The sequence below is a fragment of the Engystomops pustulosus genome, chromosome 2 (genome assembly GCF_040894005.1).
Source record: "Engystomops pustulosus chromosome 2, aEngPut4.maternal, whole genome shotgun sequence".
Classification (NCBI taxonomy): domain Eukaryota; kingdom Metazoa; phylum Chordata; class Amphibia; order Anura; family Leptodactylidae; genus Engystomops; species Engystomops pustulosus.
The window spans coordinates 28,461,619-28,486,304 of record NC_092412.1 but is presented as its reverse complement, the minus strand read 5'-3'; the positions used below and the strand labels follow the sequence as shown (position 1 = coordinate 28,486,304).

Sequence of the window (24,686 nt, the reverse complement as noted above, 5' to 3'; positions counted from 1 at the left end):
TCACTGATATAACAGGCAGCACTGGTTATGTGTTTCAATCTTATCAAGGGCAACATCCTCATGGAGTTTATATCTTCGCCACATGTTAGCCTGGGATTCCTTCCAATATATCAAAACATACTAACATAATTTAACATTAAATTAATTCACCAGGTAGAGTACATATGCGATTTGTCTTTTTCCCATATGCCCATATTTTGGCTTCATTGGTCAACTTATAATTTTATTTTTTTTTTTTCCCTAGAAAAGTGTTGTAAATAACACCAAAAATCTGCTCCTTACATACTCCAATGCTTGCTCCCTTTGCCATTCAGCCCTTAAGCTTAAAGGGAACCTGTCACCAGGAGAACCCTTTTTAGCACACTCGTCCCCATAGAGCAGTGGTGGCGAACCTATGGCACGGGTGCCAGAGGTGGCACTCGGAGCCCTTTCTGTGGGTACCCAGGCCATCGCCCCAGCACACCAGTCAGGACTCGAAGAATCTTCCTGCAGTTCCAAGCAACTTAAAAAAATACTGCCTTCAGAAATATTTTGATACTTGCTTCTCTACTTAGAAATGTAGGAAGAGGGAGAATGAGTAGACGGGGCCGAATTATCTTTGGAGGACCTCCTGCTGGCCCCATGATTCTCTGTGTGCAGAGGGACACTGGAAAGAAGCTAAAATGATGCAAATTTTCCATCTTTCTACTGTGTTGCTGTCCTCAGGAGGCCAATCTGATTGAAAGTTGTCGAAGAACAGGGAGCAATTAGTTACTGCTTTAATTTTTGGTTGGCATCTCGCGATAAGTAAGGGGTGTTTGGGTTGTAGTTTGGGCACTCGGCCGCTAAAAGGTTTGCCATCCCTGCCATAGAGCATTGTACATACACTGCTAAACATTTTTTGTATTAAAAATCAGTTTTACAGAACAAAAGATAAGTTATATATTACCTTTTGGATTAACGTGTGCTCTGTGACTAGTCAAGTCGCCCCCTGGGCGGGGCAGACAAGGAGTAGTTTCTGTGCTGAAAAGGGGTCTCCTGGTGACAGGTTCCCTTTTAAGTCTTATATTTTCAATTCGATTATGTGTCTTTGGAGGCAGAATAGGGTAGATTTATTAATCTGATTGCAACAAAATTTTGCCTTCATTTTCCAAAAATGTGACGCAAAGCATTAGAAACCCTTTTGTTTAAAACTTTTTTGCAACCAGCCAGACCAAAAATGCAAAATCTGAATAACATGAATGTGAACTAATTAATGGTAAGGGGAAAGTTTAAAGGGGTTGTCCGACAAAAGACCGACAAAAAATAGTGAGGTGGCAGGCCGGAAGCTGCAAGAGCCTAGTTTCCATCCTCCTTTTAAATGAGCAGGGGTACGGCATGGAGAGGCTGCGGCATGGGACACTGGGAAGGACCATGAAGGTAAGTACATTTTTAGTTTTTTTTTTTTTTTTTTTGCATGATCCTCCCCTATCCTTGTCCACTTCATTATTTTGTGTTCGTCTTGGACCACCCCTTTAAACCAGACAGTCTTAAACTACCTACATTAATGTAGGTATCATCCAACATTAGACAATTTGTCTAATCAGGTGGCCTAAATCTAATCAAGTGGCCTAAAACTCCAAAAGCGTGGTGCCCTCTAGTGGCACCAATGGCTAAACACATGATTTGTTACAATACTTATGTGACACTCATGTTCTGCATGCATTATTCCCAGATTTCCCTAAGTTCTAGAATCTCCTATACTTCATCTGAGACATTTGATGTTTAATCATCCAGATTTTCATCTCCCCGTCAGCGCAGAAAATGTGCCACATCATAATCGTGTCTTTTTTTTTTTTTTTCTGTCTTAAGTGGTAATGGGAAATAAAAAAACAAAAAAGTCCTTTGTTTAAAACTGCAGGCAGTTCTCGGACAGCATTGTGCCATAAATAATCCTCTTGAATTAATGATGCCTCTGTTCCTCGCGCGATCCGGCCTTGATCACCACACTGCATATTGACTTCAATTGCGCGGTTATTGTAGCTGGGTTTCATATGTCTTCAAAAAGTGATTATGCCTCAGGTAACCGGATTCAATTGGCTGTTAAATGCCTGGGGTCAGATACTTCTGTTCTGGCTCCATATCGCTGCAGCTGGGGTTGCTCTGGCTTGCCAATAAATCATGTTTCCTGCCCATGTTTCCTTATTCTGACATAGAATATTATCACACAGAATTATCCCTGCCGCCTCAGTGTAGCGAGAGTTATTGCCTTTTACCAGAGGCGGAAATTCCTCAGTTGGCAGCGAGGTTCAGTGATCTTCCCTAACATTGTGAAATTCATTAAGAAATGAATAATAAAGTCCTATCACGGATGCTAAATCTACACCTCTAAACTATTCAGCAATGCTTTCAAGTAGGGCTAGGCAATTTAACTAAATTAATTTGATAATTTTTTTTAGGAAATTGATGTTAAATACACAATGTGGGAGATTTAATATTGAAGCAAGAAACTGATATATTTAGATGTTTCTACTTTCTACCAGTGCTCTAAGACCTTAGATTGTTGTTAGACGTCAATCCTCAGGCGCGGAACTAGCATTGACGTGAGGAGCTGAAGGTTTCTGCTTTCAGTAATGTTTCTCCTCTGTAGCGTTGCTCTAACACCTGAGACTGATATTAGCCACATCCTCAGGGGCGGAACAAGCTCCCTTTAGAGGAAGGCTAGCACCTCCTTCCCCCAATTCCAGAACCCATGTTGGGCATAGATGGAAGCCTGTTGCAATGCACTACAATAGGAGCAGAGTACTGATGTGAAGAAGGTGGATCTAGAAGTGGTCTAGGTCATGACAACAGTGCTACAGGAACTACTGAAACTCCTTGGGTGCACCAGGGTTCTAATTAACATACGGATTAGTTCTCTGAGGACACTATCGTGATGAGAGTGGGGAGGAATGCCTGGGCATCGGGACAAATGCCCTGCTGACCTGGGGCGATCTGGGGCTCTGGCCAAAAGATATGAGCATGAGCCAGCAGCCGCACCACAATCCCAGCGCGTGCAACACCATCCCCCCTTCTAAGTACCTGTCCCAGCGGCGCAAATCGCATCCGTGGACCCTTAGTAAATAAGCATCAAAGAGTTGAAGGTTGTGAAAAGGTTCTTTTTATAAGGTTCTCAAACATGGTAATCTGTACCCTTTAAAGGTGCAAAACCGGTAGAGTACACCACTTGACATATCATTAACCATAGAGAATAAATTCCATCCCCAACATTTGCTTTCACGTGGAAGACGAAATGCATCTGAATTATGATCAAAACGGAGAGAACATTTCCAGATATTATCCACCAAGTGTGTTAATTAAACAAGCCTAGCTCCATTAACATGGAAATCAGTGGAAATTGCACATTTTGGGCCTTTTTAGAATAACAATTGCCAATCAACCCTATTGCGAACTGTTGAGGTAGAGGAGATGAGGAGTGGATTGCTCTTTGAATTCCGTTCTCCACACTTTTTACAAGACGAGGAGAAACAATTTTGCGACTAAAGTCACATTGCCAGCGTCTGGAGGAACGTCTCATTATGTCACGGGGTTGAGTAGTATGCACAATGTTCCTTTCCTGCAGTGCTGATATACCTGAAACAATATCTGAAGGTCCTTTTATTTAATACTCGCCAAGGCGATGCTGTTTTGGAGAACGTTTTGCCATCCCAAGCACTTTTTCCGCTAACTTCATAGTAACATATGTTAATCTGTCGGCGCCCGGCGACGCTTTAGAACTGCGGGAGGCTTTTGAGTTCCCATATGTGGCGCGACTCTGAAATGTTGATTTAACTAAATGCATGGAAATTCTGCAGCAGATTGATAGTAAATATATTATACCTAGGGGTGTGGAACATCTGTAGATGACTTTTTATATTTGTTATAGTAAAATCTGGAAAAGCCTAACTAATGAGGAATTGGTGGTATACGTGGGCATTGAAGGAAAGGAAAGTCTTGTCTACAGTATGTTTGTTTTATCACAGGAAATATACTTAATATTTTACCACCAAACTATATATGTAACTCGTGTTCTATTTAAGATCTTCTCCCTGTGACTATGAATTAAATTTTTGTCCAATGGACATGGCCACCAGGTTTCTGCTGTTTCCCTTGCTCTTCACTCCTGTCTTAATGTGAGTAAATGGGTATTCCCATGAAATCAAGATTCTTAAATATACTTGGTACAACAAAATAACACCCTCTAAATCACTGTTATTAACAACAAGACAGTATTTTACAGATATAATTTTGACCTTTCTCTAGTGTTGACAATTTTGGTTGCTCCTAGATACGACCATAAAGCTTATGACTATGGTCGGATTTTTCTCATGAATAGCTTCTCATGCCTGCACACTGCAGTGCTCTCTGCCTCCTACCTCTCCCCCTGCATTACAAGACTAGCTCCAACACAGGCACTTTTTGCTGGTAAGCAGCAGTGTGCAGAGACTTGCTCTAGAAGCTACAGACAGATAAGGTCTTTATTCAGGAGGGAGGCATTTAGCATAGCTGACTTTGCGTGTGTTATAGGTGAGTTAGCAGAGCTGAGAGTGTAATTGTCTTTTGTATCCATCTCATGGATCTTCTCATCTCTGATCCATCTCATCTCATTTTCTATGTGACAGATACTCGTAGAATGTTCAGAAGCTAATTAAAAATGTATATAAACCTTTACCTTGATAATCTAAGCACATTGTCAGCACACAGCATCTCTAACTAACTGGGTCTGGTTTTGGAGTCTTAGTGTTGCAACTTAATTGGGTATTGCAGGCAGGAATTGTAGTCCGGAGGAAGCCAGAGGTCAGCACACAGGAGAGGCCTAGGAGTACAGAGGAGTAGGCAGGTATGATAGTCAGGAGGAAGCGGTGGTCGTTGCACAATAGAGAAGTCAGTCGCAGGAGAGGAGACAAGGCAGGCTTGAAGCACAATAATCTTGCAAGGAAATGTGAGCAAGGCTGGGTTTAAATAGGAAGTCCAATCAAGGAAGGAGTGGAGCATAGCCAGGGAAACGGGAACTAAGAACTGGAAGATCAAGAACTAGGCCAAGGATCAGCACTGAAACTGTCCAGAGAACTGCATAGCTCAGTTGGTAGAGCTGCAGCCTGTGACAGCGGAGTCAACTGGTTCTAGTCCTGACAGAAGTTCCATCCTTTCAGGATGGCCTCTGGACATCCTAGGGGCTGGCTTTTCTGGATGTCTCTGATGAAAAGCTTTTGTTAGTCTAGGGGCATGAACATTATTTTCTGTCTCCCAAGAATTTTCTTCTGGTCCATACCCCTTCCATTGCACTAGATACTACAACCGACCTCTTGAAAATTTAGAGTCCAGGATTTTATCCACAATTTTTTCCTCTTCCTCTCTTTACTGGTGCAGGAGGTGGTTTGATTTCTTCCTGAAAAGGGGTTTTCATTGAATGGTTTAGGCAATGATACATGGAACACAGGATGTATGTTGGGAAGTTTTAAACGGAAGGCAACTTGGGTAATTTGAGCAGAAATTTGATAAGTTCCAATTAATTTCTGGCCCAATTTAGGAGAAGGAACATGCGTTTTCAGATTTTTAGTAGACCACCAAACCTTATTGCCAACATTTAGGGTAGGAGGAGTCTTGCGAATGTTTATCTGCCGCCTTGTTGTAGTTTTCTTGGGCTTCTTGTAGCATTTCAATTCGTTTTTCCTGAGTTTCATGCAATGCTGTTAGTCTGTCAGTAACTGCAGGAGTAGATGTAGAAGATGGAAGGTTATGAATAAACATAGGATGTAAGCCAAAGTTTGCATAAAATGGGCTTGCAGATGTAGAACTGTGTGGAATTGTTGTAAGCAAATTCTGCTGTTGGTAAATAGTCCACCCAATCATCTTGAAGGTAAGAAATAAAGCAGCGGAGATCTTGTTCCAGAGTTTGGTTAGTCCTTTCAGTCTGGCCGTTTGACTGAGGATGAAAAGCAGAAGAAAAATTAACTTGGATTAATAAGGCTGTACAAAAATTGCTCACTTCTATCTGAAATTACATTGTGTGGTATACCATGCAGCCTAAAAATCTCCTTAATCATTAATTCTGCAGTTTGTTCAGCAGTAGAGATTCGTTTGGTTGGTATAAAATGGGCCATTTTTGTGAGTCGGTCCACAACAACAAGGATGGTGGTCATTTCTTTAGAAGGAGGAAGAGCCACAAAAAAATCCATGGAAATTGATCCCCAAGGCCTGGATGGAACTTGCAGTGTTTGAAGAAGACCTAGAGGGGGAGAATGTGGAGTCTTTTTTTCCGTGCACATGTTAATCAGAATGCAACATATTTCTCAACATTTTTACAATTGGGTCACTAAAATGAACGAAGAAACAGTTCATAAGTTTTCATGACTCCTAGATACCCTGCATGTTTTGAATCCTGGATCAACTTTAAGACTTCAAGTCGAACAGATTCAGGGATATATTGTCTGTTATCCTGCTTCCAGAACCCCTCTTTGAAGGAAAGATTCACATCTTGAGAAGGGTGATTGAGAAATGAGTCATTCTGATATCCATATTTGATCATTGTTAAAAGCTCTTTGGAGTAAAGTATCCCTACAAAATTTTTGGAATGTAAGATGGTTGACTCGGTCTTAGACCCCTCCTTGGGTTCATCAAGAATCCTGGATAAGGCATCAGCCTTGCCATACCTGGTCGAAATTAAATCTAGAGAAAAATAAGGCCCACCGTGCTTGTCTTGCAGATAATCTTGGCAGTACGGATAAACCCTGTGATCTGTTAGGACAGTTACAGGATGATTTGCACCTTCCAAAAGATGTCTACATTCAGAGAAGGCCGTTTTAATGGCCAACAGTTCTTTATTTCCAATGTCATAGTTCCTTTCAGAAGATGCCATGGGATGGGAAAGAGAGGCACATGGATGAAGATGCATTTTGTCACCAACTCGTTGAGGCAGAACAGCTCCCACAGCAGAGTCTGAGGCATCTACCTCCACAAAAAATGGTAATTCAGGATTTGGATGAACCAGTATGGGTGCTGAAGTAAAAAGTGTCTTTAGTTTATCAAAAGTCTCCTGTGCCTCTGGAGACCACAAAAATGCTTGGATTTTCTTTGTGAGTGAAGTGATTGGAAAAATTACTTTAGAAAAGTCCTTTTTGAATCTCCTGTAAAACTTTGCAAAGCCAACAAACCGCTGAATATCTTTAACATTTTTTGGGGTAGGCCAATCCGCAACAGCTTTAATTTTCCCAGGATCTATACACAGGCCTTCTGGAGATATGATATGTCCCAGAAATTGGATTCTGGTTTGTTCAAATTCACATTTTTCTAATTTAATATAAAACTGATTCTCCTGTAAACATTCCAAGACTAACAGAACAACATGTCTTCAGTGTTCCTTCAAGGTTTTTGAAAATATTCGAATGTCATCAAGATATACCACAACAAATTGATCCAAGAAGTCTCGGAACACATCATTTATAAAATGCTGGGGCATTACATGAGCCAAATGGCATAACTAGGTATTCAAAATGTCCATATCTTGTCCTAAAGGCTTCCACTCATCCCCTGGACGAACATGTATAAGATTGTATGCTTAAATCAAGCTTGGTAAGTATCTTGACACAGCGTAGTCTTTCCAGTAACTCGGGAATCAGGGGGAGAGAGTAACGATTTTTTTAATAGTAATCTTATTTAGTTCTCCGTAGTCAATACATGGCCTCAAGGCTGAGTCCTTCTTCTTTTCTACAAAGAACAAGGGCGTACCAGCGGGGGATGAAGATGGGCGAATGAAGCCTTTCTTTAAATTTTCATCAATGTATTCTCTGAGTACTTTTAATTCTGGTTCAGAGAGTTTGTAAATTCGCCCAAAAGGAATAGCCGCTCCAGGAAACCACTCAATAGGACAATCATAAGGGCCACGGGGAGGTAACTGATCAGCTTTCGTCATTGAATTGTTGGTACTGAGGTGGCAACTTGTCTTTTTGAAGAGAAATCTCAGAGACTTGCATTTGCTTTTGGATAGATACATTCATATGACAATTGTCCTTGCAGTATTCAGATGGAAAGGTAACAGACCTTCATTCCCACTTGATAAAAGGATTATGTGTGGCAAACCATGGAATTCCTAGAATAACTGGAAACTTGGGAGAAGAAATCAGATGAAAAGTAATAGTTTCATGATGATTGGGTTCATTACAGATTCCAAAGTCAATTGTCTCCTCAGTTACAGGCCCAGATGATAAAGATGATCCATCAACTGTTTCCATTTCGATTGGCATGGATTTAGTCCTACTTGCAATGTTATTGTTGAGTGCAAACTTTAAATCCATAAAATTAACTCCTCCACCAGAATCCAACAGAGCAGAACATTGTAATGTACGGCTCCCAATGGTGATTTGTATCGGAATGACAAAATGAGATGAATTAACTTTGCCTTGAGTTACAGAAGAGATGGACTGAGAAGCAGAATCTGGTAGTGTAGAAAGTTCAACATTTGTTTACCGACTTGCCACTTATGCAGACTACAGTCCTTTTGGATCTTATTAGGACAGTTGATGGGATAATGTCCCGATTCCGCACAATAAAGACACAGATTTTCAGTACCGGCGCCTTTCTTTCTCAACTGCAGTAAGAGGTTTACGGATGACATCAATCTGCATAGGTTCAGTCTTTTGTGGTGTATTAAAAGTAGATTGGCTGAAAGAGTAGGTCGGATTGTTTCCAAATATTCGCAACGTTTCATTTCTACGTTCTCGAAGTCTCTGATCAATTTCGGTATCAACTCTTCTGGGCTGGTAAATCCCACTTGGTGTCGGCTACCCTGCAACGAAATTCTGCCATGTATTCAGCAACAGAGCGTCATCCTTGACGCAGATTATGTAATTTGTTTTCAGCAGTGGCACAACGATCAGGGTCATCAAAAACTTGATCCATGCTGGAACGTTGGTATGGGAGATCTCCTTACGGTCTTTTGATCAGATTAGTTTTTAGTTCATTCAGATCAAAGATAGTTGTATGAAATAGCTAATTTTATGTGAAATTAAGTTCTGATTGTACATCTATACCTGACTTGCCATAAATTTCAGTTTTCTGAATATTATTCATTTATTTTTTTAATCCTGATGTGTTTGAAAAATATCCACTAATGAAGCCTCTTATGTCACGGTAGTTGCGGTGTGAAGCTTGCAATAATTTTCCTTTTAATTCTGTAGTATAATTGCTACAGTTGTAGCATGGCATTCACTGCTGAGTTTATATATTAAACCCACATAACCCACATTACAAACCTCTCTACATCCGAAATGTTATCATTGATATCATAAGTAGCTGGGGTAACGGTAGACCGGTTGTGTTCAGATCTTAAAACCTTGTACTTTTATGAGGTGTTTTTTTTTAGCATAGGATGGGAAATGCAATGGTCACAGCCTCCCCAGTATATATCCAGCCAGCCCCCCCCCCACGTAGTATATAGCCAGCCCTCAGTATTATACAGCCAGACAGCCCCAGTAGTTTACTGCCAGCCAGCAACAGATGAATATTTAGCAATATTTAAGTCAATCTTTAGCTTGGTGAAGCTTCTATATGCGTCCTTCTCTAAGCTTGTCCTTGCAGCCTGCCGTTTAAGAAGCTAGGGGGGAGCACACTTTCGAGGGTTGTAACCTTGGATCCCTGGCACCCTCTCTGGGGTTTTTTACTCTAAAAGAGAATCTCCTGTTTAATATAAATCTAGGATTGTATTTCTAAGCCACCGGTGGCAAGGGTACCGCCGTCTTTGTTTTGATTCCCACTCCCCATGACGTCGGCCGTATATACGTCCCCCATACGGTCGTGTGAATGTAGCCTTCATCTAATAATGATGACCTGTTATTAGGATAGGCTATCCGTTGTCAGGTACTGAAGCGCATGTAAGGATACCTGCACCTGACCATGCTCCATCCTCGGAAACTGATCCATGTACTGGTCAGGTCTGGACCAAGTTCAGTGCAGTGGACAGGAGTCCTTGTACAACTTCCCCCACCGGGGCCTAGCCTTTTTTATGGCTTGGAGACAGCCAGGGCCCTAGGTACCTAAGTGGCTAGCTGAGCGTGGCCTTGCACTAGTCTGTGGTCATGGTGCTGAGAACCAGGTAACGGGGGTCTCGTCCACAGCCTGTCAGGTCGTGCCGTGCCATGGACACGTGCCTCTGTCCCTCCTGGGCAGTAAGAGCTAAGCGAGTATGGGGCTCGATAACCTCCCCTTTGTGAGGTGGCAAGCCTCATTATCCAATCAGCATTCTCTTTGCATTGTAACAGTACTTTTGATTGGTCACACATTTACATACTCCTTCCCAGGCAGATATTTTATTGGCTGCATTACCATAACCAGACACTCCCTCCCCCCCCCCCCCCCATCCCTCTTGAGTTGATCAAGCTCTAGAGAAAACCCTATTGAATGGAGAGGGATGTTGATTTTGCACCCTTAGATTAACCCTGCATTGGCAGGGATGTTGCACTTGTTGATGCTTTAACAGCAAACAAATTTGATTCCAGAGACTGAGGATGCTCTTGTGCAGGAGGCCTAAATGGGTTTTCAGATCCATGGAAAAATTAGTGATGGAAGGTTTTGTTGCATGGCACGGGTTACCGTAATGTAGCACAACACAGACTACCAACCGCATTTATTTTCATTAGAGAAGTGAATGGTCTTTTTAAATTTTTTGCAGTAATTGCAATATAATTGGAGTAAAACAATGAGAAATTAGGCATCCATCAGAGATCCAGGAGGTGAGCGCCAGTCCTCCTCGACCTCTTATTTTTCATAGAGCTCTACAAGTCTTACTAGACTCTGCCATATGCTTAGTAAATTCTTGGCTGAATGAAAGCTAATTAAACCGTATGTGAAAACACATGGCCCATTTCCATTTTATTTACTATTTTTTTTTTTTCCATACAGAGTTATTTAGGATTTACCAAATTGCAGCATTTTTAGTAAAACACCTGTAGCCTCTCCTATTCACTCGTAAAAGCAATTACTTGTGACCCAGTTTTCCCGAGTTGTCTAAATATGACATTACTTTGCGCTCTCTCACAAGCGGTTCTCGGAATGATGATGAGTTGGGCAGCAAAGACATTTCCGCAGCTATTATGTTATTCTATGAAGTCTGGCTTTCATGCTGAGAGCGCTCCACACATCTTCGGTGAAGAAACGTCATGGTATAACATAGGAACCAAAGAGAATTCTTCTCCGGTGACATTACAGCTCGCTGAATTCACTGTGGAAGATTCCCAGATGATGGCAAATTATATTTCATGAAATTCTAAGTAGACGTGGTGACATTGCCTGCCGGATCTCCTGGCGACCTGCTTTTTGGTGTAGAAGTTTCTTCTCTTTTGGGCTCAAATACTTCATTTATTGTTTTTCATGTTGGTTGAGCGATTTTGCAGCTCTGGTTTTAAATGGAAAACCATTCAGTTGTTCCAAGCAGATTACTCACCCTTCAAGCAAACTTTCATTAAAAGTTTTAACTTCACAGAGCTCTCCGATCATGGTGAGTCTTTGTAGAACTCTCCTGCCGAATTACCAACCATTCGTGCTGCCGATCTAAAGTTTCTCCTAATTCAGGAACTATAAATTCTCATTGTCTGCTGTGTAGGTATATAGTGCAGTATATAGTGCAGTTACAGCTCAGTCACTATGAAGCATACTGGCTTACATTTCACTTACCATTGCATATCTTTTCAATCCTTCCTGTTGCAGAGGCTGCTATAAGCACATGACTTTTATAGCAAATTATTTCTAAAGACAAAAATTGTTTATCTCATTGCGTTATTGTTTTACCGTATATACTCGAGTATAAGCCGACCCGAGTATAAGCCGAGGCCCCTAATTTTACCACAAAATACTGGGAAAACCTATTGACTCGAGTATAAGCCGAGGGTGGGAAATGCATTGGTCACAGCCTCCCCAGTGTATATAGCCAGCCAGCCCCTGCCCCAGTGTATATAGCCAGCCAGCCAGCCCCTGCCCCAGTGTATATAGCCAGCCAGCCAGCCCCTGCCCCAGTGTATATAGCCAGCCAGCCAGCCCCTGCCCCAGTGTATATAGCCTGCCGCCGCTGCCGGACACATCGCACAGAAGATATACAGGGGTCGCCGGAAAGGTGAGTTTAGATATATTTATTTTTTTGACTCGAGTATAAGCAGAGTTTGGGTTTTTTCAGCACATTTTTTGTGCTGAAAAACTAGGCTTATACTCGAGTATATAAGGTAATTACTTTAACTAATGATGGTTACATAAATGGTTTTTATCCATGTACGTACTCCAGAAGCTATCAGCAGGGGGGAGTAAAGGGATGCAGAAATAGAGGAAGCTTATTCTAGCCCCCATTTTGTTCTACAAGAGGGGGAACAAGAGAAAAAACGTGTGTACATGTGTCACCTCAGGACCACCCTGTGGGTATAGTGCCCATTGTAAGATAATTTTTTAAGAAGGGCTGATAGATATACCAGGATAGATCTCCAGCTTAAAAAAAACAGCTGTTGTCTAGTTGGTTTTTGTGTTTTTTTTTGTGCCATTTTTGGCCTGGTACCGTCAGTTACGCTTTAAGTCTTTGAAATGTTAAATGATAAGCATTTCAAGAAAACTATAGGTTACAAATAAGTGAAATTTTACATTTCCACATCACTCCGAGGTGTTAAGATATACAAAAATTTAAGACAATTAGTTGCTATTAATTTCTCCATTAGCAGTGTCCCCTTTTATTTGGGCTTTGTTTTCTCTTGTAACTTTAGAGGAAAATTTTAATGTGTTGGCTCCAACGCTGGCGTTGTGTCTTTTTGGATGACATTTCAATGGCAGACGTTCAGTAATGGATTTAAATTGTGTATTTTATGCCTTTTTAGTTTCCTGATAGTAAAAATCTGCTTAAAACATTTTTATCTGTTACTGTTCATCTTGAATACTTGAAATGTTGGACTATTTTGTTGCCAGGACCATGTGCCAGCAGATCAGTAGATGAAAATCGAGATGGAAAGTCTAGAAGAATTAGAAGATATCTAAAGTAACACCTTAACACAGAGTTTTAGAAGATCATTTTGTTGGCATCACAATTGCAGTGGAAAATAGTGTTTTTGAGTGAAAATGAGCTTTACTGCAGATGCAACATGAACAAAGTCTTGGCTAATCTCCTATACGCCAAATAGATGTAGATTTTTCCCAATGTTAAAAAAAAAAAAAAAAAATTTAAACTTAAAGTATTTTTCACAATTCTATACTATAAATGTCAAAACAAAAATAAGTTATTAATTTATTTTTATTTTTTTTACACCTTCAGGACCAGGCCTTCATTTTTTGCATTTCCGCTTTTCATTTCTCGTATTTCAAAACCAATATCGATTTTGCTTTTCAATTTACAGAGCCATATGAGCACTTGTCATTTGTGGGGAAAAATTGTTCTTCCACCATTTAATATTCTGTGCTTTCTGCCGGGAAGCGAGTAAAATTTTCAAATGTAATGGAATTGACGTGTGTGTATGTGTGATGTGTATGTGTAAATATTATATATATATTTATATTGCGGCCCTCATGACATATTCCCTTTATTCTTTGGGTTAATATGTTCACAAAGATGAAAAGTTAATGAACTTTATATACTGTCCATTTTCATTTACATGCTAGCTATACCATGACCTCCACATCGCCACACCAGCAGGGGGCACTGTGTCTTCCTATCACTGTTAGTGCTTACTGACCATCTTATGCCATGGCCCCTCATATTATCAAATCACTCCTCCTATCTTTTCTAGGAGTGACTGTCCTATGCCATGGCTCCCCACATCATCACACCAGCAAGGGGCAGTGTGTCCTCCTATCATTGCTAGGGGTGACTGTCCTATGCCATGGCTCCCCACATCACACCAGCAGGGGGCAGTGTGTCCTCCTATCATTGCTAGGGGTGACTGTCCTATGCCATGGCTCCCCACATCATCAGACCAGCAGGGGGCAGTGTGTCCTCCTATTATTGCTAGGGGTGACTGTCCTATGCCATGGCTCCCTACATCATCACACCAGCAGGGGGCAGTGTGTCCTCCTATCACTGCTAGGGGTGACTGCCCCCTGCTGGTGTGATGATGTGGGGAGCCAGGGCATAGCATAGGGAGTCACTGTTGAACCCTTAACCTACCCTTGATTCAATAATCAAGGCAATGTGGTTCCAGTGTATAGAAGACCAGGGTTCTCCATTGCCACACTATTGCAAACAGAGGTGAAGTTACTGTCAATAGTAAATGTGGCACCAAATTTACTTCTGCTAAGCACCTAAAAATGGACCGAGACAGGGGTGTAATAATGAAGCCACTTCGATAATGGACAAGGATGCTCTTGGAACAGTTTCTGCTATTCAATAGATCAATGGAGCTCCCTATTTGCTGTGTCTGCATGCTTCATACATGGACAGTAGGCCAAAATGGCCGAGATGGTGGGAATCTTGCTTAGACTGAGAGGGGAAAGTTGTCAACTGGGAGATGACTTTTTGTGCATCGTAGAGGCACATTAAGCAGTCACCGATTGGTTTACCGACGGGTACGCTACTCAAAAGTATTCACCTAAAGCTTTATGGGGCAGATTTATCAAGCTGTCTAAAAAGTAAGTATTTTCTTAGTTGCCCATGTCAACCAATTACAGCTCAGCGTTCATTTTACCAGGGCTCATGAATATTTTAAAGGGGAGCTGTAATTGGTTGCGATGGGCAACTAAGAACATTCTTACTTTTAGACAGCTTGATAAACCTCCCCCAATGAGCGCCCTGTATTCAATCTACTTCAGTTATCACTTACGTGTCTAAGACATTACTGCCTGATGGTTCTAGTTAATAATAATAATAATAATTCTTTATATATATATAGCGCACACAGATTATGCAGTGCAGCATAGAGCTTGTCAAATCAGTCCCTGTCCCCATGGGGCTCACAATCTAATCAACCTACACAATCTAATCAACCTTGGAATGTGGGAGGAAACTGGAGGACCCGGAGGAAACCCACACAAACACGGAGAGAACATAGAAACTCTTTGTTGTATTTACCGTATTTTTCAGACTATAAGGCGCACATCCTTTGATTTTCTCAGAAATCAAAGGTGCGCCTTATAGTCCAGTGCGCCTTATACATGAACCGTACTTACAGACAACAGCTGCCTGGAACTGTGCACAGGTCTGCTACCTGCTGGTCATTCATCCTTATAATCCGGTGCGCCTTATATATGAACCTAGACGTTTTAGCAGGCCTTTATTGATGGTGCGCCTTATAATCCGGTGCGCCTTATAGTCCGAAAAATACGGTAATTATTTTTCTCAATGATTGTATGGAGTTGAAGCATTTTTCTGTTACTAGTTTCTAGTTTGTAAAATAGTAATCGGGATATTTTACGCTACAAATAGACTCGACAATCCCGTGGCCACTTCAGGTTCCCGGTCCCCAACCACAATGATTCCTCCACACCGTTCAATCACAGCAATAAACAGTGGAAATGAAGAAGTCGTTCTGCTCAGACATATTCTATTAGTATGATTCGGCTGCTCACTTTCTGTCTGCACACACACATTAGTATTCATCAGTGGCAGCCGCTAGCGCTAATAGCAAAATGCTAATATCCAGGCTTATTGTCTTACTGTTACATTTACAAGTCAGGGAATAATACACAGTGGTAATTACTGTGCAAAAACAACTTCAATTATTTTCATTTTCCCCCCTTCATTCAATGTATCAGTATTCATATTGGAGGATCACACAAGACGGGTAATTTCAGGACAACGTGAACGTCCTAGAACAATAAAGCGCAGATTTTTATGCTTGACTTAAATAGTCACTATGTAAGTACAGTATATTAATTAGGCTACATTCACACCATGTATGTGCCGGTTGGCACTGGGGAGAGGAGGGGATGAGCGCCACTCGCCCCCGGCCCTCTCCATAGCGATATATGGACGCGGTGACTTGTCCGATCTTTCTCCCAGCTATGGAACGGTACGGTGCGGCACTGTACCGCTCCCGTAGGGCGCGTGAGTCCATTGCCATCTTATCCTGTACTGATCCTGAGTTACATCCTGTATTATACTGCAGAGCTGCACTCACTATTCTGCTGCTGGTGCAGTCACTGTGTACATACATGACATTACTTATCCTGTACTGATCCTGAGTTACATCCTGTATTATACACCAGAGCTGCACTCACTATTCTGCTGGTGCAGTCACTGTGTACATACATGACATTACTTATCCTGTACTGATCCTGAGTTACATCCTGTATTATACTCCAGAGCTGCACTTACTATACTGCTGCTGGTGCAGGCACAGTGTACATACATGACATTACTTATCCTGTACTTTTCATATGAGAAATCCCTAATGCCAGGCGCAGTGTGATTTTATGTTGCAGAGTGTGTACTGTATGTGTGCTGAGCTTATTGGTGGTGTTGTCTTCTGGCAGTAGACTCGATGCCACTTATTTCGGTGGCAGAGATCACTGTGCATTAGAGCTGCTCTCCCATCACTATGAGATTAGGTGCTATAAATCACACATCCCATTGATGTGGAGTCTTGTCTGCGGGCCACTCGACCATGTGCCTGCTGTATGTCCTAATGTTATCACCGCCAAGTGCTGAGAATGTCATTGAGAAGTTTAATGTAAATCCTTTTATCAAACCGGAGCGGAACTAAGCTTCCGATTCCGGGAATCATGAGACGTCGCTGGGCCCGGTGCATGATTATACCCTCTATACTTCAAGCAAAACTCTCCTGAAATATGACATTTTTGGAGCAGATGCTGTTACCAAATGTATATACAGTGATGCTTATCCTAGAATTTTCTTTTTTTAGAGGGGGCTGTGAGATGGCAGACATACGTGAAGACCATTGCATCAAATATAGGTGTATTGTTATCCGGTCCTCCCCTTGCAAGTTGCGTTTTACGTACCTCAACATTTAATATTTAGGTCACACAAATCTTTGTATGTGTTAGTATCAGCTGTACTGTGAAATATGGATTGTAGCTTCTTCAAATGCACTGGCCCATGTCCTCACCCTGCTGTGCTCCCTGCAGTCAATGCTGGATATCGTCTCCGGAGATCTGTGTAATAATACCTATGTGTATATCGTTAGTAGCCGCAAAATGCTAATAACCAGGCTTATTGTTACATTTACAAGTCGGGGGAATAATACACAGTGGTAATTATATGACAGTAGCAGCAGGACTGTGGATTTATATTCCAGGAATGTAACTTTTCCATATGCACTGGATCCACCCATCAAAAATTTTTTTTTAAAAATGTCCCCTGTAACACTCATGAAACCAATTATCCTAAATTACACATGGAATCAAAGTTTACACTTAAAAAAAAATGTATGGATGTTTGAGCTAACTCCGGAAATGAAGCCTGGTGCGGGGTGGTAGGCCTCCACCAATCTGATGTTGCTGACCAATCCTAAGGCAGCTGTTCCCGTTGCGGAACTTCTGTATGTTATCAGTTTCCATGCATTCTGTATATTATATATTCATAAACTGTAGAATCTCCCCAGGACTGTCGGGCTTTGTCCCCTCTTCGTGTGACGTCTCCTCATCCTCGGTTATGGCGTCTCACTGACAGTCCGTTATCTTTTCTCCTTGCACAGGCTCTGTCGCTGCTCGCCCCGACTATGGCTGTTGTAGGGGAGAGATAATGTAATGAACGCTGGCTCTACGCCCTATCTGACTTCCGAGCCAGGACTGCAATGTATTGAAAAGTCAGATGTTTAAACCTATTGGTTTAATTGTAAAATTAACTCCTTGATGTATTTTTAGCGTTGTTTTAGTACCACCATTGAGTTTCAAACTTCGTCACTTTGTTATGTTAAAGTACAGTTTTGAGTTTGTATGATGGCTTACTAGGTGTAGGTTTCCGCAGACCACATTGTGATGTAAGTGGCTATGGGGATGTCTGCTGAAATGTATACTGAAGAGTGTATCTCCTCCATTAATGCATAGTAGGGGGGGGGGGTTCTCAAAGATTAAGGACCCTTTACAGCTATTTGGTCTATATTTGATCTGAAAGCCAGCCAGAATATCTGGACAATGTCACAGTTCAGCACAGGCATGTTATTGTTCCCTGCTGCAGTGATGTCCTCAATCTCATTCCTCAGGATCTGTTTTAGTAGGTCAGTTTGTAATCTAGTAAGGCCATTGTCCATGGTTGACCATGAAGTCAACTGACAACTCGAGGTCAATGGTGCCACCTCAAAAAATGGTAAACTCTGGAGCCAACTAAGACCTCATCTGACTCGGCCATCAGGAGCTTCACTTTTAGTTCAAGGTGGAGCCACATGAAACCCTGATGGTGCCAGTGACGTCACCATACATGAGCTGACGTGTGGCCCAGTCTTGACTAGTTGATTTCGACCTGCATTATTCCACCACATAGTTGTGATAAGTTTAAAGTTGGCAGTAGCCAGGCAGGTGGGATAGATTAGGAGCTCATTGTTACGGTGGCCTAAAAGTTGACATCGCCTGGTAATTTCTGTGTATGGCCTCATGCAAACGAACTTATCGAGCCAGGTGCAGGAGAGAGCATAGGTGAGCGCTCCTCACTCATCCCCTCTCCATAGAAAGACCGGTGGCAGACTTCGTAATACGGCAAGGTTTCACGGTGCGGTGAAACAGCATGTGCTCACTGCACCATGAGCGGGTACCAAAGACCTCTATAGGGTCAGTGATTTTGTGGCCAGATCGTTGTCCCCCTTACGGTTGTGTGCTTGAGGACTAAGAAGGTAGACTTGAAATGCCAAATCCATTCCTTCCACAATTTTCAAATAACATAATCTTTCAAATTCAATGGGGAAAGTGCCTTAAATAAGCTATATTAGAAATCGGTATGGACGGCAATAAATTTCCCGTTTTCTTTCTCTCTTCAGGTGCCATGGCCGTCTCCATTCCACGTTTGGACCTTGTGATCTCCTTTGTTGGTGCCGTGTGCAGCAGTTCGTTAGCCCTAATCCTACCCCCACTGGTGGAAATTATCACTTTCTACAAAGACCACCTCCATCCGCTCACCATAGTGAAGGACCTTTCTATCGCGGTGATCGGATTTGTAGGTTTTGTTATGGGAACGTACGTCACAGTTGAAGAAATCATTTATCCGACTCCATTGTTATTAACAGCAAATGTCACAGAGAGTCCTCTTATAGACATCAACAGCACCTCCTGGAGAACTCCATGAGAGGAACTTCATAGAAGAATATTCTTACTCCTGTGCCTTTACATTGGGAAGGAGGTGTCGACACTGTTCTGTAGAGGTTACATAGACTCTATTTATTCAAAGCAATACTTTATGGATTCTGTTTTTATATATTTTATGCTGTTTTATATCTAGGAAATCGTTAATATTCTTATGTAGCTCTCGGGCTATAGATAGGAATTTTATATTGGGAGGTACTGTGCATTGATCCAAAACCGCACCACAAATACCTACAGGTTATGTGTGGTATTGCAACCCTACTAGCTTAAATTGAGCTGAGCTGCAATACCCAGAACCTTTTGTAGAGGCGTGGCTAATTTTTTTTTACTATTTGTGAACAACCCTCAACCCTAAAAATTCTGGTCTATAACCTCTGGCCCTGTAGCAGTTCTGTTGACAGTATGCTGGGTGTTGTAGTTCCACAGCAGCACTTTTCCTGATCTGTCATCAGAGGATGTTGGTGCAGCTAGTATTTTAGCTCAGTTGAGAAAATGCGCAGATAAAGATTCCTGTATTTTAAAGTGAAAATTGTCTTTTAATTTTTGTAAACTTAGGTGCTACATTCTGTCCCATTGTATTCCCTTTTATATTTTTTCTTTATACATATCTGAGCTAAATGTTTCTCATACAGAGGTCCAGATCCCCCTGCTTAGACGTATATATAGCCAAGTAATAAAATCTTTTCTGCCTGCTGCCACCACTAGGGGGAGCTAACAACACATTTTTATTTACTGCATACAGGAAACTCCCTCTAGTGATCACTTTAGGCAGTCCAAATATCACTCTTTTTCTATATTTGGAGGAGGGTTGAGTAAAGAAAAACAAACTTTAACTATTGTTAATATATATTTATGATTTTTAGAAGGTTTATGTAGAGATTAGAGTGGAGATTCTCATGCTCTGTAGACAGGATCATCTTCCTGTATAAGTAGACAATTTATAGAACTGCTAATAACGATAAGTCGATTAGTAAATTAAGCTGGGGCTTGTGGTTCCACTCCACTAGATAAGTATAATGTAACTCTGTACAAAGTGTAGCAATGGAGTGAGCTTCAGAGCTTCTATATATAGTGGGTGCATTCAGGGAGATGCTGAAATATGGCAGGTGATCATTAGAGGATGGCATTACGAATAGATTCTCGCTGCTGTTCACTTTTTCAGGGTACATTCTGTGCTTCCAAGTCGACACAGATTATTCACACAAAGTACAGCGACAATCCAGCTCCTCTACCACGGGAACTTGTGTCACTGCCAAAAACCCGGTAATATAGAAAACCTTAAAGTTTATGCAGTCATTTTTTTTAACTAGAGATGATGGTCCAGAACTTTACTTGTTATACTGATAGTAAAGTGGTGTTTACAGAGTAGAAATGTTTGAATAGATGACAAATTTGGTTCTGCTGGGAAATCGTTGCCTAATATCGCAATGTGGTACCACAGTGTAAGGAGTACACATCTCTGTACAGACCTGAATGGAAGATGAGCTGCAGTAACCCTGCCTAGCCACTACACAGTGTATGGAGCCAAAAGTACACAGCCCCATGAACAGCGTATGCTGATCAAAGCCGAATATCAGAACCCCCTTCCATATTAATGACCTATCCTGAGAAAAGCTCACCAATATCTCCCTAAATATTTGGAAAACCCTTATAAAATCTGTGTCCGACTCCTGCAAAATCACTGGTAATTAGAAGTGGGAATTTGATTTCAGACCCTGACTACGGATGCTTTGTTTGTAGTCTGTTACCTTAGAGACACATAATTTTTTATAAGCGCTGTAAATAAAAAAAAAAAAAAACAGTATGAGGTTTTAAATCAAGAAAGTAGCTTTTTCTTGAATGAAGCTGCTTTGTTTTTATATAAGACTGGCTCATTGTTTTCATTAAAGTGGAATGCCAGCAACTTTTAAGCATTAATAGGCGCTACTCCACAGTCGGCGTTACTGGCACAGTTGGTATTTTTTCCACTAGGTATTGCCATTCCAGAGTCTAAACCAACAGCACTAATTAAGCTATATGCTATCCGGTGGGCAGTCTCGGCTGAAGTAGACCGCCTGGCACCACCCACCTGACAGTACAGTGCCTAATTAGCATATTGGCAAGCAATGGCACAGATTCTTGCTGCCACCGGATTAAAGGGTGCAAAGTATTGGATATGGTGAAAGATCATCTTGAATTTTGGGGGAATAATTGATATTAATCTAAGGAGCTACTAACCTGATGTGTATTATTGCCAAACCATTGTTGATGAGTATTGATCCCACAGTAGCAGTGTTTAGTGACTGCTTTTAATGCAGTTCCCTAATATAGTATTGGAAGGGTTTTACAAATGACAAAACTTGTCTGCCTTTGTTGAGAAACAACATTACAACTGTCTATGGATTATCTGTTGTTACTGCTTACAAACACAACTTGTGGACAGTTGTTATGCTATCTGTATATCTACTGTAATAGATGTCTACATCATTTTCATACTTGATAATTCCCGTGGAATACCTAAAGTTGTCGGCTAACCAATGTTCACTATTTATCTGCACTGAGGGTCTGCAGTGTTATGCATTGTCTATTCTGTATCATCATTCTTTATTATTACACTTGTCTGCTCTGGGGTTTCCAGTATTATACGCTCTGGGGTTTCTACTAGAATTGCCTGCTCTGAATGCAGTTTTTGGTTTCCGGGCTGGTATTTATTGCTGTACTATGGTATATATGCTTTTGGGGGTGACTGTATGTGCTTGTTGGTGCATCTAGGTTACTGATGTGGCCTCTTAACATTAAGTATGACAATATGGCCCTTTGATCAATAAATGTTCACCCCTGGCCTATATCCTTAGATCATGAATTGAGTAGACATTTAAAAGAAATTTCAAAAATGTGTATAATTTATTGTATGTTCATGGAATCGGTCCATCTGAATCACAGAATGTCACCGGCTCCGACTCGATTCCACAGCCCTGGTTCTGAAATTATTTGTATAAAAATATTATTCCACGGCTGCAGTAAAGTGGGCAGAAAGTAGCATCCTCTTGTATCTGCCCTGAAGCTGAGTCAAATTGAGATTTCCCTTGCTCTGCTGCACACAGAGAGCACTGTTACATGACCTCCTCATCATTCCTCCTCTGTTAGCAGGAAGCTCCTCTCTTAAGTCTGCATTTAGTTTACAAGTCTATGGATCATCAGAGAAAACTGCACAGCCAGGAGACAAGCGATTGCAAAACTGAGAAGGATAGCTAGTAGGCTAAAATGAGTAGGATAGCAAAGCTACTCAAGATAATAGGCAAAGTTGTTCTACACCCTAAGAGCTATTGATGTGTGAAAAAAAAATGTCGGAGTTGGGCTTTAAACCTTTTATAAGGGTTATTTACTTTGTTATTCTGGACCAATTTTACAAATATCAGTGAAGGTATTCTTACTCCTAGACATAAAACTTGTTGCATTTGATTATGATTTCTATCAGTTAACAGGATCAATTAATTTGGTATATTTTAAAAGTTTGTCTGCACTCACTATTTTTCTGCTGGATTCACTGTGTACATTTGACATTATTTGTCCTGTACTGATCCTGAGTTAAATCCTGTAGATCTTTTATTAAAATATATAATATAAAACATAACAACACATGCAGTAAGTAACCTCCCTCTTGATTAGGTTCTGCCTATTTCCCCATAACAGCTGGAAGAACAGACTGTACACCCGGGTCCAGAGGGGTTCTGGCAACATGCATACACTGCCCTGATATACCAGGAGCAGGTAGGTTTTGATCAGTTTAACTTTCTTTGAGAGTTGTCGAAGACCAACCCTTCCACTGGTCCACCTTCTTAGCGTTGATATTAAGCCCGTCGTCCCAGTTTTGCAGGGCGTAACCCCCCTTGCCAAATTCGATGCAGAGAACTTTGATCTCCCGGACACACTTCCAGGGCCCCAAGACTCTGCCAAAGTCCGGACCTCCCTCTCCCAGCCAGAGACTCTCACGCTTATCCCGGTTGATCTTGGACCCAAAAGCCTCTGGGTAGCGGTCAACCTCTGACATCACCCATTGCGCCTCCCCTCCCAAGGACATGAAAACGTGACATCATCGGCATACGCTACCACTCTAAGAGTGAAACTCTGTCCCTGCATAGAAAACTTTCAGCCAATCAACAAACTCCCCCGGTAGGCCATACCTCAGAAGCACAGACCAGAGGTACTCGTGGTTAACCTGATCAAACGCTTTTGCCTGATCCAAGGACAGCAAGCACCCCTTCCAGTTACCTGCCCTGCTCCACTGCCTCCCGGACACAAAAGCAATGCTGTGTCCCCGAAAGGAGCCGGGGCGCAAACTGCACCAGCCGATTTAAACAGTGCCTTTGCCAAAACCTTTCTGTCTGCATTGAGAAGCGCTATGGGACGCCAGTTCTCAATACAAGATTGGTCCTTACCCTTTGGCACGATGATCAGGGCTGACCTCCTCATTGACTTTGGCAGAGCGCCTGAGGAAAGACACTCATTGAATACCTCCGTCAAGAAGGGAACTAAGGCGTCCTTAAAGGTCTTATAAAACTCAGATATTAAAGGAAACCTACCACTTGTAGTGGCAGGTTTCCGATGGAAATACCGGGCACCAGCTCAGGGTGAGCTGGTGCCGGAGCTTATTTTAGTTAGTGTTTTAAATCGCGGTTTAAAACACTCTTTAAACGTTATAGCCGGCGCAGGCAGGTACGCGCTCGGCGCTTACCGTGCACGCGGCTCTCATTCACTTCCTATGTTGCCGCGTGCACGGTAAGCGCCGAGCGCGTACCTGCCTGCGCCGGCTATAACATTTAAAAAGTGTTTTAAACCGCGATACCGCGGTTTAAATCACTAACTAAAATAAGCTCCGGCACCAGCTCACCCTGAGCTGGTGCCCGGTATTGCCATCGGAAACCTGCCACTACAAGTGGTAGGTTTCCTTTAAGCCATCCAGACCAGGCGATTTCTTGAGGGCGAGCCCTTCAATCGCCAGGCTGACTTCCTCTTTCCTGATCATCTCTGTCAAAATATCAAGAGAGGGGTCTACTCCTGGCTCATGGACAGTTTCAGCCAAGAAAGCCAACATCACATCACGATCTAGATCCTTCCTGCCCAAGAGGTGCGAGTAGAAGGATCTGACGACCTCCAGAATCTCTGATCTGGACCTTTAGAGGGATCCCGTACTGTCAACCAGTCCCGTGACAACTTTACCATTCACTGACATCTTGCAGTTTCTGTAAGGGTCGAGCGAGCAGTATTTCCCATAATCCCTCTCAAAAACCAAAGATGCGTGTCTACCGGACTGACACCTCTTTAGCAAAGATTTCACTCTGGAGATATCCTCAAGACTAAATCTGGCAGCCTGGTCTCCCGCAAAAATAAAATGTCTGCTTCAACATGGCCGCAAATCTAGCCGCATCAGACTTAATGCTGGCGACATTAATGGACGACTTCATTAATGGGTGTCGCCATCATGAGTGATTGAGTTAGACGGC

The 24,686-nt window shown here is 41.9% G+C and overlaps 1 protein-coding gene across 2 annotated transcripts in view; it reads left to right on the top strand.

The window, feature by feature from the left end:
* The window catches only part of SLC36A4 (solute carrier family 36 member 4), a 115,217-nt gene extending 91,475 nt beyond the window's left edge, over positions 1-23,742 (top strand). For both annotated transcript variants that reach the window (XM_072134113.1, XM_072134111.1), the window contains exon 11: positions 18,882-23,742. In XM_072134113.1, the coding sequence (XP_071990214.1) occupies positions 18,882-19,186 (305 nt within the window). In that variant the 3' untranslated portion in view covers positions 19,187-23,742. The remainder of the gene's footprint in view (positions 1-18,881) is intronic.
* The last annotated feature ends 944 nt before the right edge of the window (positions 23,743-24,686 follow it).